This window comes from Manis pentadactyla, chromosome 4, assembly GCF_030020395.1.
Source record: "Manis pentadactyla isolate mManPen7 chromosome 4, mManPen7.hap1, whole genome shotgun sequence".
NCBI classification, from domain to species: Eukaryota; Metazoa; Chordata; class Mammalia; order Pholidota; family Manidae; genus Manis; species Manis pentadactyla.
Window position 1 is genome coordinate 156,894,695 of NC_080022.1, and position 15,540 is coordinate 156,910,234.

Below are 15,540 nucleotides of genomic sequence, written 5' to 3' on the forward strand. Positions count from 1 at the left end.
CAGTAATTCAGAAAGCATAGTCTTTTCAAGTTAGACTACTGATGACAAGTACTTTTTGATAGCACCAAAAGTAACTTTTAAGGGCAGAGGAGCCTAGACTAGAAGTCTGAAAGTATTTTTGATGTATGTATATACTCCTTATGAAAATAGTAAAATGCATAAATACAAACTAAAAAGGATGAAATAAAGATGAAGTTTAAAAATTAAAAAAATTCTTACTGCAAATGTCTTACTAATTATGATGGCTTTCATGCAATCATTAGCCAGTATTTCAAGGCACAACATACACTTGTCCTTTATTAGAAATGAATAATTTCTAAATTTTTTGGCTGACTTTTATACACATGTGTTGGGAACAGATGAAATGCCAATGCTGCAACATTTGTGCTGTTCCTTATTAACCTACTATCAGTATTATTTTCCTTCTACTGTTTCTGTATAGCAAACCTTTTAAGCCACTTGTCTGTTTTGTGAGGGTTAATTTTTAGTTAAAAGTAGGAATTATAAGTTATAAATCTGATCAATGGGGCATGGGAAAAACACAATAAATTGCAACATGCCTACTGTGAGCCCCTTTTGTACTATGGAACTCCCACTCTTCCCCTAGCTTATGTTCTGTAATCCATGATATGTGACCTTCTGATACGTAGATTGAGGGACTGCCAGTCAGACTGATGACAAGCTATATCCTCCATGTACGTCTAGCCATACAGATTTTATATATATGTGCCACTACAATAATGTTTGTATATTACAAAACACACAAAAAAGAAAATAACAGATGAAAAGAGATTTAAATAGAAGTTCTATTATTTCAGTCCCATTCTGATGGTAGAAATCACTGGTTTAAAATGTGAGGGGTACAAATATTATCTTGTTCCCGAAAGGTAAAAAAAAAAAAAATACCTTAAGGCTTAGTTAGCAGACAAATTCAGTACAGGACTGTTAGGTAATATACCAAAGAGGAAAAAAAACTATTTCTACAAAGTTGTGAACTGGATATTTCTTTTTTTGCTCATCCTTCTAATGGGCTACTATGAAAAGGGCCTTCAAAAATATTGATAGCCAAACCTCAAGAGACTGAAACCCTGGGCCCACAGTCAAAACTTATAGTTATGTTTCAAATGATTATCAGAGTCTTCAGAATTTTCTTGGGTGAGGTTTACTGTATGTAAATCAATAAATCAAATTTATCCTCTGAACCCTGATAATCCTTCTGTCGATTCAGGATTTGGCCCAGGAACATAGAAATAGAGCCTGAAATAGAAAATGGTCCTCTTCTAGACTGAAGTCAACAGAGCCTTTTGCTGAAGAGACTGAATATTACAATTAAGGTACTAGGAGGATATATTTTCAGGGATGTAGGAAAAGCCCCTCCCCACCCCAAACCTATTACATGCTCATCTATCTTCCGTACGAAAGAGGCAAGATAGACTACCAATTCCCTTTCTTGATAAGTCTTATAAATAACTGTTTTTTTAGAAATGCACACATTTTAGTCAGACATTGTAGAGTTAAATTTTCCTCCCCACCCCAGGGCAGTGATCTAAATAGGCTTAACGGTTAGTATTTTAATGAGTTGTCATTTCCTGTCTGATAAAGATTCTCACAGTATTTAACCACCAGTTTCCCTGGGGCCCAACCAATACTAGAGGTCTACTCAGAGTGACTCAGAATAGATCTCAGACTCCTGGCCTGATTCAACAATGATAGATTGCCCTCCAAATGAAACTGTCTGTCCTCCTAAGGTAGACTACCCTAAGGAGGGGAAGTAAGATGGGGTGGGGGAGAGTACTTTATCTTGCAATCTTTCTGAAGAAGCCAAAGGTCATCATGCTGACTGCCATTAATATTTAAAGCTTTACAGTTCTGAGAGATTAGACAAAGAAAAAAGAAAGAAAAAAATTGATACTTAATTAACCCAGGAACATGTCAAGTAAATAAACTGGCACTAACTGCAAATCAACTTATATTTAACCTGGTAAAAATGGGACTCAGTAATCCTGTGTGACTGTCATCAAAGTGTTATGAATTTTCTCACGTAGTTGAATGGATTTTTGAAGTACGACATTATTAAAAAAATTGATAATTGATGTAGTCCACTTACTTTTGTATCTGAAATGTGGTAGCCCACTAAAACTAAGTTCCTTTACCTCTGAGGATCTTGAAAGGGTACCCCAACATAAAATAAGCTCTGATGAAAATTATGCACTGCATTAAAAAAACCTATGGCTTTCTCATATAGACAAGTTTGGGTTGATAGTCTCTGGCACCATCTAAAATTTGTCGTGGATTCAACCTCAGGATTTAGGATTAAAACACCTTGAATTTCATTCACATCCGTGCCCCTTTCAAATGATTAAAACCTCTTTTTATACCTAAGTTGGTCCATTGTGTGGTGAGTGGTATTATAAACATGTGACACCATCGGTTTTTAGCAGGTATGCAGAAGGAAGACCACTGCTTTATCCAGAAACATCAGTACTGGTGCTACTGCCTTGCAGCAGGTTTCTATCACAGGTGTCTTTCAAGAAAAAGAATTCACAATTGCCCTGGCTTTTGAACATTTGGAACTGTTTTTTATAAGAATCAGAATGGAGTTAAGACCACCTTATAACTAGCAGATAGCCTTGAAATGTGCTATCGTTAAAGGGAAGCTTTCAAAAACAAAACCTCCTTTCAGAATGTGGACTTGAGCAACAGGAGCTAAGCAGGTATTTATGCTAATGAATGAGGCCACAGCTAAAGGAGTGAAGAACCAGGTAAGAGTGATTGGCTGCCAAAACAAAACCCTGTTTTAAAAAAAAAAAAATCAACTGATTTCAGTTACAGAAAATGACAGTTTTATACGGTGACAAATCTATGTCTGGCTTGAAGACCCACTGAGTTCTAAGAATGAAGTCAGTAGCAGGGACCCATGGACTCAAAGGTCAAGAACAAAGAATACTTTGCAGAATTTAAGTTTAGGGTGAAATGACACGGAAGCTTATTGGCCTTTAGATCATTCAAAGTGGCTCAATGGTGAGTGGATAAAAAAAGTGACAGTAGTGACTAGAATTCAATCTCATCTAAGAACAATTTAGTTATTCCAACCGTTAGGCAGAAAATCACTAAGTGCAGTAGATAACTAAGAAAAAAAAGTCATGATCTCTGTTCTCAATGATCCTAATCTAGAAGTGTGCTGAAAGAAAACATGCACTTAAACTTACAGTACAAAACCCCCCTTTCTCACTCAGAATACCACCAGGAGGAACTAGTTAAAGCTGCACAAGTGTGAACAAGAAGATTTGATAGAAAGAATTCATGCCGACTCTTGCAAATTCACAGAGCAGCCACTTGAAACTGGCACTCCCACCCAAATTTCTAACTTCAAGCAGATCACCTCACTGCCTTCTATAGCTCTCCCTTTTCTCTACCTCAAAAGATCTTGGAACCTTCACTCCAGTTTTGAAAGAAGTGGTTATGGAAGGGAATCAATCCATGCAGGCTTTTGATCCTATCTCCTTTCATCTCTTACCATTTACATGAATTTAACTTCTCAGTGTTTCAGTTTTCCCATCTAGAGAGTGTCAGTGCCTTACAGGTTTTGTTATGCATATTAAATAAAAATGTATGTAAAGCACCTGGCACAGCGGGGTTCTTACTAAATGCTAATTTCCAGCCACATCCTTCCTTTTTTTCATTTTTATTTTCCACCTCCAGCTCTTTACTGGAGTCTTTCCCCCAAGCCTCAAGTACATAGAGGTCTTTCCTAATAATGAATGAATGAATTCATTTAGTCACCAAATATTTATAGTACATTTAAAATGTGTCAGGCGTGACCTTGGCCTGCCTTTTCCTTTACTTCACAATTCTACGTGATCCATTATAATTGGGTTTTAGTTTTCAACATTCTTCAGAAATGTTCTAATTATGGACAATAGTAAATTCCTAATACAATGTCCATTTTTCATCTGTTTAACTGCAGAGTTCCTGCTTTAACCTTTAACTATGCTGCCTCCCAATATCTACAACAAAAATATAGAACAGTTAAGTGTCAAAAGAGAAGATAACAAACCACACGAAGTAGACATGAAAAGGAAGGAATTTTCTACCTAAACTGCAGAAGATCATTTTTAAAATCAGTGTGTACAACTGAGTCTTAGCAGCTGGGGTCTTAAAATCTACATATCCTTTTTTCAGTTAATACAAATATTTGTGCTCCACACTTCTGTAACTTTTTCTGGTTATTCTACAATGACCAAAGTCAAAGAGAATCAAGTACATGAACCATTTTATATTTTAAAATGAAAGGATAGATTTTCTTTCTGTAGAAGAAAAAGTACAGGCCAATATGCCTCATTTTGACCACTTGTCATAGAGTAAGGAACAAGAAACACCATTAAGATTCAAGCGCTAACTACTCACTGGTTAAAATGGTCTCCCTTGCCACAGGCAAGTCTGACTCTGAGGTCAAACATCAAATTAACTCAGAAACAGAAGACAGCAAAGAAGAGCATGGAACATTTTGTATCTGGTAAAAAGTCCCTACTCCAGCCAACCCCATCCCCCAAGTTCAATGACTGAGTTGTGGAAACTTTCTTGTGTGGTAAAACTGGGGACTTTGTCTTCCAATAAGGCCCTGGCAACCTGACAATGAGCCAATGTTCTGCATATGGTTTGTTAACGAGTCATATGCTTGATGTTATTTTCTGGGAATTCTCATCGTCTATTTGGTGAGAATACTGGAACATGTCATTTTAATCATGATTTTAAAGTTAGACTTGGTTATGCTATTTAAGAAATATGTCCAGGTCTCTCATTGGAAAAGACTAAAATTAAATAAAAGTTAGTTTTAAATCTTAATTTAAAATAAATAAATAACAGGACTACAACAAATGTAATACCTTTGAAGTTCTAAAGTTCCCTGGTTCTCTGGCTTTGGTTCTGTCCCCTTACTTGTTTCAGCCTAGATACCAAAGAGTGAAAAACTCCACTGCATGCCTAATCTGTTTTTCAGAACCTTTTCTCTGTCCTCCTGCCATACCATAAACCAAAAGCCTTTTTCTCAGAGGCTATTATCTGTATTCTAACTTCTTGTAGAATATATAAATGATTCATTACATCTTTTCAGATGTTAATATATAACTAGACAAACCCTTTGATTTAGGAATGAATAGGGATAGGATACCTTTCCCTAAACCTAATGACACTGGCTGGCAATTACTTTCTAGAACTGTCCAAGAAATAAATCTACTAATTATTATTTCTACTTGAGGGAAGGGAATTATTTACTCTTGAAGTTACTGTAAATTTTGACGGTAGGGCTTATATTCTCTCTGGGATCTTAGGACTGTCATACAGTGACATACTGTACTAAAAATACCAAAGGCCAAAGACATACTTAGGTATCACATTTAGCTGGGCCACTCCATAGCTATATTAAGACTAGGAGCCCTTTGGGGAAGGAATATTTCCTTCAGTCATCAGCATAGCATTCAAACCTGTGAAAAAAAACTAACTTTAAACCACGGCAGGGAGAATACAGTTAATGATTCTGTAACATCTTACTAAGCTGAGTGAACGCACTCGAGGGGGTGAGGATTTAATAATATGGGTAACTGCTGAACCACTGTTTTGTATATTTGAAACCAACGTAAGATTGTATAACAATGATACTTAAAAAAAAAAAGCTCATGCTGTTAAGAAATGTAAAGAAACAAAACAAAACAAAAAACACCACCAACAAAAACACTAATACTAAACCTCAACACCAGAAATGTAATGGTCAACACTAACTCTTTCACTGCCACCTGGAGAGAGGTGAGCAGCACAGCTTGGCAGGCCACAGGCACACTTGTGAGAGAATTTGCCCAAATCTGGCCCTAGACAAGCCTAGGTTATCTTATGAAAACTAGGTTATGAAAACTAGGGTTATCTTGCTATGTCCAATCTCTCTTTTATTTACCTTTTTCACTTCATGTGTTGTCCCATTTATTATACTCAGGCTCTTTACAATGTGCTCACTTATTACACTAAGAAATGCTCATAAAAGCACTGTTCAAAACAGCAAAAAACATGGAAACCTTCCAAATGCCCACTGTGGGAGAGTGAGAGAGTGGGTGAATAATTATCCAATAGAGTGATATATAGCAGTCAAAATGAATACTCTTCAGCATCACACAATATAGCAAAACACTACATGCATGTAATATAACCTTTTTATGAAGTTAAAATTAAAATAAAAAATTATGTAAGTGAGTTATTTATAACCACTTAGAGTCCAATTCCTTATCAATGAAAGAGGGGAAAATACACAGCATACACAGCTAAAATTAGAAGTAAACAGTAATAAGAATTATATATGAAGTGCTCACTATGTTCAGAAAATAATATCTTCAATAATTATTTGTCTAATCTTTGATGAAAAACATTGCACTGATTAAAGGCATTTTACTGATCAGAGAGTAAAGAAATGGGTACTTTAAGGAGAAGTAGGCCTTTCCTCAATCTTCCCTGAGAACGCTCATAATAGTCACCTAGCAGTCTACCTTTCCATCTTGTCAGTGGAAACTTTGGAAAATGAGACTTTGAAAACACAGGCAACATAAAAGCTGAGATGAAAAAAATACACATGCTTTGAAATGTTAAACCACTGATCTGAGTATGTTTCAACTGAACTGTAAAATATTTTGATACAGGACATTTCACATTTTGACTGGAAGTTGGAAAGGTTATCAGTGGACTCCTGAACTGGAGAAGAAATGCTACTCAAAGAAACACGTTGTTTGAAAGAACGGCAACTAGAAGGGGATGCAGTGAGAAGCTGAATAACTGGTCTGTGGCAGAGGTCATATTCAAATCTAGATCTGTTTTGTCCAAAGCCTGTGTGCTCTTTTAATATTCCATCCCCAGCTGTCCTTACTCTTGGGATTCATTTTTCATTCCTCCTTGCCTTTAGAATCTCATAGTTTTATTTTAAATTTGAATCGTTGCTGATTTTTTTTTGGTCTCATCTTTTGGTTTTTTTTTCTCTACCGTGGCAATTCATCACTCCCTTAAGTGTGGGCACATAGTTTTAAATATCCTTCAAAGGGCTGTATTCAACTTTACTGGTTTAGTGTGACGATTTGCTGTACCATTTGGAGTTCTAATAATGTGAGGAGAGAGGACTAACAATCCAAGAGAATGTTTCTATAACAAGCTACAGACAGTATTTTCAATTCAATAATGGATCTAAGGAGTCAATTGACTGTTCTACTTCTCTTTTCTGAAATACATTTAGGTTTATTAAAAATTCATTTTCCTTGTTTAACTTAATTTTCAGCCTAGGTTTGATGAGTCTGTTTATTAATTATCATTTGAATGCTTGTATTTAAAAGCATTTCCTACTTCAAAATGTAAGAAAACAGATCATGTCAAGGTCAATTTGAGAATCTGATGAAAAAAGGTGTTACTCCTGCAAAGATGAAAAAGATACCCATTGGCATCTAGTAATAAAGAATTATTATCACCTGCCAAATCTGATTATTTACACTGTTTAATGTATTATCTAGAAAAGAAGTTAATGAGGTAATCTCTGTAGACGGTGCTGGGGGAAAGATGAAGATATTACGACATTCCAACATCTGTCTCTTGAAAACAATTTTAATAATATGACACCACCCATCTAATTCAATAAAAACCAGAATCCATCAGGCCTTGAATATCTCAGAATAACTGCAAAAACAATCTTTAAAAAGATAGGATCGCTGGATTTTTTTTGAGGAGCTATGTTATAAGAGATAGTAAAGAAAAAGAACTAGTGATTTTGAAAAACATAAGAAATTCTAACTTTAACTTCAGCCTAAGCTTAAAGACATTTTTATTTCTGTTTACTGTAGATAAGTAATACTTCTTAGAAATTTCCAATGGCTGGGGAAACAGAAGAATCTGGGCTAAATAAATGATTTGCCAATTTTTATTAGCCCAATCTTTATTTGTACCCAATTAGTTCATTTATTCACCAGATATTTATAAAACACCTGCTATGTGTCAAGTAATATGCCAGGTGCCAAGGACACAACAGTGAACAAAACTAGGTACAGCCTCTGCCATTAAGAAGTCTGCAGGTTAGTGATAGGACAATAAACATACAAATATAAATGTAAAAATTACAACTGTCAAACGCAAATGTAAAAACGTAACTGTTGGTGCATGTAGTACATGCTTCAGCGAACAGATGTCCCTAAGAAAGAGGTTATTTGACCTAGTCAGAAAAGGCATTTTGCAAACTAATGCTGAAACCTAAAGGACATTATATAGTGGTTCCCAAAGGGGCTGGTGGTGGTAGTAGGGGGTATACTTGCCATGGGACATTTGACCATATCTAGGGACATTTCTGATTGTCATGACTGGGAGACATTACTGGCATCTAGTAAGTGATGGACAATGATGCAGTTAAATATCTTACAATGCGGGGGTTGGTCCTGACAACAATGGTACAGAGGTTGAGAAACCCTGAAGCAGGCAAAGGGAAAAGCATGAGCAAAGATCAGCAGCAGCAGACTCAGGCAGAGAAAAGTACAGGGGACAGCTCAACAAGGCTCTGGAGACCATGGCAAGGAGGTTTAGCTTTACCTTATGAATGAAGGGCAAAAACAGTGAAGGATTTCAACATGAGATGCTGGAAGGTGAGGACAGTCGTGGTGAGATGCTCACATTGAGACTTTTTAAAGGTTACTAACCGCGTATGGAGAACGGATTGGAAGGCAATGAAACTGGATGCGGGTGGATGAGAATGGTAGTTAACTACCCTAACTTCTTAGAAACTCCAAAAGCTGGGGAAACAGAAGGTGGGAGCCATGAGGATGTGGAAGTAGCTGAAAAACTTCCTTCTATAAATGTTCAATATGGGAAAAGGAGAAAAGAAGAATGAAGGGTGTTACATGCAATCACTCCTACAATGTGTGGGTCCGTGTGGTAGTTAGCAAATCTACGTCCTTCAGAGTTCTCTCATGCCGAAAATCTCTAAGAACAGATGAAATGTCTTCTTTGTATTTAAACAATAAGGGACAAAAATATTCCTTCCTTCTTTTTCACTGTAATATATGGTGACTTGCAAACCACTTACTTGTTAGGATTCAGGCAACAAAAACTGTAGTAATTAGATTTTAATGTACAAGCTATAATCCATATTTATAATTACAAGCTTAGGAAGTAATAAAACCAATGACTGGCTCCACTGAGTATATTCTCAAGAATATGTTTTTCCTCAATTTCTACATTAAACCCTTAATGGAAAATATTAAAAATTATTTTCTTATAAAACATATCATATATATAGAAAAGAGTAAATATATAATGTATGGTTTAAAAAATAACAAAAAGTAAATATACAAGGTATGGTTTAAAGAATAATGAAACTAATACTCATGAACTCACCTTCAAGTGGCAATTTTTTTTTAAACAGCAAAAATTTTCATAAATGTGTTATTTTATAAATAGCTTTTAAGATAAAGATTTAGGCTAAAACTACATAAAGGGCACTTTAACTTAACACTTTTCCACCACTGAGCAGTTACACTATGAAATGAAAAGAAAGCCTCCTACCTAAAAAGTCATACATAAAAACAGTTTCATTTACTATCTGACAGTATACATTCCAGCTGACAGCTAATTTAATTAACCAAACAATGAGTCTTTCTTTACTGTTTTATCAGTCAATTCCACAAATCTGTGACATCCTTTAAAGCATATGTTAAAACTGGTCTTAACCATAAACAGAAAAATAAAAGCTTTGGAGAAGTTCAACCTTTTCAAATGGCCTAATTCTTCTCTAGTGAAATATGTTTATAACTAACATATTTTGGTAATAGTATGTCATCTTAGCATGACTTATATAATGAATATTAATATTTTATGATAAGATTTGTATTTAAATGAAATGCAACTGTGTATCTGGCATCCAATTTTGGCTAAATATCGTAGCGTTGTCCTAAAGCACCATTACAGTAATGATACACACATGTCTTTTATATAAAGAAAATTTCTTATTTCTTTGGAGGGGTAACAGTCTCAAGCTCCAAAGCTTCTTTTAAGTAAAAAATGGTAGGACTTGATACATGTCTGATTTAAAATTAAACAAGGATAATCTGGGCTTCATCCTTCCCTACTGTAGGGCAAGAAAGTTGTCTTCAATTTAAAAACAGAGCAAAAGATTTTTCCTTCTCAAAAAATAAAGATCCAAAAATTCTATCCCAATAAAGTCTTTTATACATTTCCTCTCATTCAGTGATGATATTAATATTAGTCCTTAAAGAGTTACTTACCCAATGAAAGCCACCATCTGTTCCACTATGTGTTTGCTGAATGTTATTACAACGAAGATTTTCTGTAAAAAGAAAGAAAAAAAAAAACCAGAAGTATTTCTCTTAACAAAAAAACAACATAAATTCTAAAAGTCTAAAAAGTTAAATGCTGCCCCTAATTGTAATTTTTACAATTCTTAAAAAAAAACTCAAAACCCAAAACCCAATATGACTGACATATGCTATCTACTTTGTGTTTTAAAGATGTTTTTCCTTAAGCACAGCTCTAGTCTTACTAGGAGACATGACCACGTCTGGGGAAAAATATGAGTCATGAAACCAAGACTGGCTGGCCAGTCGATGCATCTTAGGATGGTGTGCATAACAGAAGTCACGGGTTCCCAGAGGACCTCCATCACTGAAATTAAGGCTGATGAGCCTGATGACAAGAGTATTGGCAAAATCTAATCCAGAGGATCTTTAGATGACTGTACATCATAGCAAGTCTTTATAGAAGTATCATCAAAGTTCCATTCTCAGATCCAGAATGAGCCTGGACTTTCAGGCTCAGTGTACAAGCAAAGGCATCAACACGTTTCTGATGATCTTTATCAGACCTGAGTAAATTTCAATTTGGTGTTACTGAAGGTCTCTCCATTAGTTAAAGATGTTCGTACCTTAATCTTACTTACAAGTAAAGATGCCTTTTGGGCTAATAGGTAGCAGATATTCTCAACTCAAACAAATGTTACAAAACAAAATATATAGTACAGGCATTATCAAGGGTTGTTAGGGAACACAAAGATGAGAAGTATACTTCTTTAATGACTTGAAGAAATTTACAAAAATTTTCAATACATAGGAGAGAGATGGTAAGTACAAAAGTATATATAAAACGATAAAAGAGTAAATGACACTAGTGGTAAAAGCAGTGTTTATAGAAGTTCAGAGAAAAAAAGGTCACATAAGTATGATTAATTAGAGATTCAAGAAGGTAATATTAAGTTTAGCTTTAGAGGATTGATAACAATGCTCTCATTAAATATGAGTAATTCTAGATTCTCCAAATTCCCGATAACTCTTTAATGCTTTTTATTGCTTGTTAAATAATAACTTTAGTCTATGCAACAAAACAACCAAAGAGGAGGGTTAGAAAACTGAAATAACAATAGTCTTCTTTTTATCCACTCATTTTGAATCCCAACAGAGTGCTAAGTTAGACAAAAGCATGTTATTTCAGGTAAAAGACAAAAAAGCAAAGACATTTTTCTTAATCAATGTCCTATTGTTAAAAGAGACATTGACAGTGGCACAGATGGATACCTGTAAGGAAGTAGGACTAAAAAAAAGTTTGGAATCTTTTCTGGTGTGCTTATGCATCCATTAATTTTAAAAAGATACCTATCATATGGAAAAAACAAGCACATATTAATGTCAAACAGTTAACAAGGTGGATGATGATTTTATTATACATAATGTTACACAAATGATATATGAAGACTATGAAGCTAACAAGACAATTATTACAGATCGTTTAGGGAGAAAAGTGTTAATATATGGGGGTCCTTCAAATATCCATATTAAAAGCCAGTTACTTGAGCTATAAATCTTTTACTAAGAAACACTGTACTAAAAAACATGGTTTTGCCTCTCAGTGATTTCACCACCATCACTTTTCCCTATCATCATCTCCTAACATTCAAAATAAGCCAATGCCCAGATAATTGCACAATTTTATTGCTTGAAAACAAAAGAAGACTTTCATTTTTATATGTAACAGCTTGAAATTTCACTGTGCTGGGCAAGACATACATGTGTCAGACATTTAAGAACATATGTCTCAAAATCGTTCAAGCTGGAGGTCTGAGCGGGGATTCTACCAAGTAAACAAAAGGCACAGACCACCAAACAGTCTACTCAACCAAGTGTATAGAGGAAATAAAGGAAAGGGTTGAGGAGGAAGAAAACAAGATATGGGTATAGGGGACTAAGGGTGCCATGAGGAACAAAGAAGAAACATTGAGAAAGAAGGGTGCATCAGAGGGAAGATGAATCTTATATTCATTTATTAAAAATTTACTGAGTGCCTACTACAATCTAATTCTGGGCACAAGAATACCTCAGTGAGCCAAACAAAAGACAAGTAAATTACATGGTGTGTGAAGTATTATGTGTGAGTATTGCTGACTTCTCATTTTCTTTACTTGAGAGAAAGGCAATGTTTCTAAGGATCCTTCTACAGGCAGAGGATTTGAACTTGTCCAGAGGAAGGGCAAATCCCTATCTAACATTAGGTGGGTTGACTTGAAGTTTTTTAGGGGAAGTTTAACAAATAGCAAGATATCAGTAAAAATAACAGTTTTTATTAAGGAAGGTTACCTAGTTTAAGCTAAACAAAGAAAGAAAAGAACCAGAAGAGAAGTTTATTGTCACAGAAAAATCTGTGTGTGGGGTTCCCCTCCTGCAACCCTGTTATTTCAGATATAGTTAAATGTTTGTATTACTCTAGGTAGGTCACAGGGAAGGCAGCATAGCACGGAGAAGACAAGTAGTGACTCGATAGCATCTTACTACACTGATGGACAGTGACTGTAATGGGGTGGGGAAGGGGACTTGATAATATGGGTGAATGTAATAACCACAATGTTGCTCATGTGAAACCTTTATAAGACTGTATATCAATGCTACCCTAACTTAAAAAAAAGTTTATATTTCTCACTAATATTGCTTACCCAAGGAAGGAGAAATGTTTGTTGTCTTGAGCTCTGTCTGAATGTACATCCAGTGACATGCCTTTATATGTCCCTATGATATAATGGAACACGGTAAACATATCCCATGGTCTCAGTTTAGTGAAGGAACTCAAGATTCTTTCCTTTCAGAAATATAGATGGATTTTAGCTTTCTTTTTTCTCTTCTACATAGACACAAGGAATGAACTTCGACTTTATAGAGTTTGGTTTGAATTCCAGGACCTTAGGTATGTATTTTATCTCTTATCTATGAAATATGGTTAATAACCACCTCATAGGACTGTTCTGAGATAACCAATGCAAAAACTGCCTGGCACAGATCCTGATTAATAGCAGGCATTAAACAATTCAGTTTCTTTATAGTCATATTAATAATTTGTAGTAACACAGGCAATGCAGAAGAATGAAAAGAACACTGAATCTGAAGCTGAAAGACTCAGGTTCAAATTCCAGCTGTTACTTACTTTCTTAGCCAACTATTACTTATTAACTTCTCTAAATTTTACAATACAAAATGGGAGTAGTAATTTCATTATCCCAGGATTACAATAATAAAATCAGATGACCTACACTATAAAAAAATTAAGTATTCTCATAACTTGAAAAAATTTGAGAACATTTTTTAAATGTATACTATTTTAAAATATTTTATAATTAAAGGTCTGATAAGTTGCATGCCTTATCACTATAGGGTACTTTCAGCATAATACATTTTACTATAATTTATAGAAAGTTACTACATAAAGTAGGATGCATAAAGTTTGTGGGTTCCTAGAGAAGTTGTTATAAAGGGAATAAAAATCTGTTATTGTTCCTCAGTATTAATACTTTCAAAGGACTCCAAAAAGCTAAAGGATAGCTTCCTTCTTCCCCCAGAAAGAACTAAAAAGACTGAAGAAAAAGTTATCTTCTGATACACTATAAAATTATTTATTTGAAAAATCCTATTATTGTAAATCTTTACCACAGTAACTAGCATTCCAATATTACAAAAAACAACAACAACCCATGTTCATTGAACATATACTTAATGTGTGAGAGGAAATATATTCACTGAAGGAGGAAAAACCTATCCTTGAAATTCTGAGTGATTATTATGGCATGAGAGTAGAGGATAGGCTCAATAAACTCATCCCAAATGCCAAAATCTAGTATTAGAAACTGGGCAGGTAGGTAGAAGTGGCTGAACTTTCCCTGTTTCATTCTTCTCTTCTAAGAACTGGAGGTAGAGAGGTATTAAGAAACTTGGGGGATAATATTCTTTTAATTATTAAGGAATCACACCAGGGCATAGCCATTACTCACTGCTCTTGCCTTTCCTTTGGTGAATGCCCTTTTGTTGCAAACCTCATTAATAAATTCTTTCCAGGGTAATGTCATTTTACTCTAGTGAGATTTGCCCTTAGAAGCAGTCCTAGAAGCACAATCCACTCCCCTCATTTATGTTCTTAGCCTCGTTTCTCTCCTCTATTTATAAAAAAACATCCCTATACTAAAAGTTTTGTTAAGAGTGGCTTTTAAGACTAGCAGACTCTTACTTTTCTAACCACAGCCCACATCTTTTCACCTCTTCAGAGACCCCTTTCTTCCCCATTCTCCCCCACACTAACATCTGGCTGGTTTTCTGTAAAGGATATTGGTGCCTTGAGAGGAAGTGTTACATAGAGTATGTTAAAGAGAAGTAGAATTCGTGAAAGGCAATATTTGCTCAGCTCATGGTCAGTAAAGATAGGACATTTTTGGACTATATATGTGAAAATCATGTGCATCTTCCAATATAAGAACACTAGCTTTGTTTGCTAGACAGTTTCACAAGGCAAAAGGTGAAATAGAGGAAGCGAGAGAGGGAGGAAAAGGCGGCAAGAAGGAAAACATGGAGAAATACAGTAAAGGGCCACAAACATTCCCACAGGGACAGGGAAAATCTGCCCAAATTGACCCACCTCCAAATGACTTTTCATGGTTGAACACCTAAGCAAGCTACCAACCAACAGCAGCAGAACCCAGATCTTGACAATTTGCCATAAAATGAGGAAGGGAAATATATTTCTATGTCTTTCAATGGGCTTATCACCATTAGGCAGGGAAATGGGGTATAATTACCTGGATATGCATTTTAATTATTGCTTTTCCAATCAGGGTTGCACCAAAGAAAGTCCAAAAGGGTACAAGAAAGTGTCCACATGTTATTCCAGCCAGATCAAATAGAGGATTTGGAATCTGTTTAAAAAAAAATTAAAATGGGATTTCCATATATAACCCAAGGAACAGTTTAATTTTACCACCCATAGGTATGTGGAATTACACTTTATGTCTTCCTCACACTGCAAAGGAGTATGGGTTCCCTGATCAGTACCAGACTATTCAGAAGGTTAGGCAAGTATACTAAAGTGTCTATAAATTGAGTCTCATTCATCTTAGGCTGTTGTTCAATATGTTCAAAGCAAAGTTAGCTATCATTTTGCTTATATTATGTATGGCTAATGCCCCATCCTTTTTTTCCATCACATTAGAATTGG

The 15,540-nt window shown here is 35.2% G+C and overlaps 1 protein-coding gene across 3 annotated transcripts in view; it reads right to left on the reverse strand.

Annotated features, from left to right (window-relative positions):
* Positions 1–15,540, reverse strand: part of VMP1 (vacuole membrane protein 1) — a 141,168-nt gene that overhangs the window by 8,097 nt on the left and 117,531 nt on the right. For all 3 annotated transcript variants that reach the window (XR_005023644.2, XM_036879898.2, XM_036879899.2), the window contains exons 9-10: positions 15,125–15,241; positions 10,290–10,351 (exon numbers count right to left, since the gene is read on the reverse strand). Coding sequence is in view for 2 of the 3 variants with exons in the window: in XM_036879898.2 (XP_036735793.1) it covers positions 10,290–10,351; positions 15,125–15,241 (179 nt within the window). In the remaining variant the exon portion in view is untranslated. The remainder of the gene's footprint in view (positions 1–10,289; positions 10,352–15,124; positions 15,242–15,540) is intronic.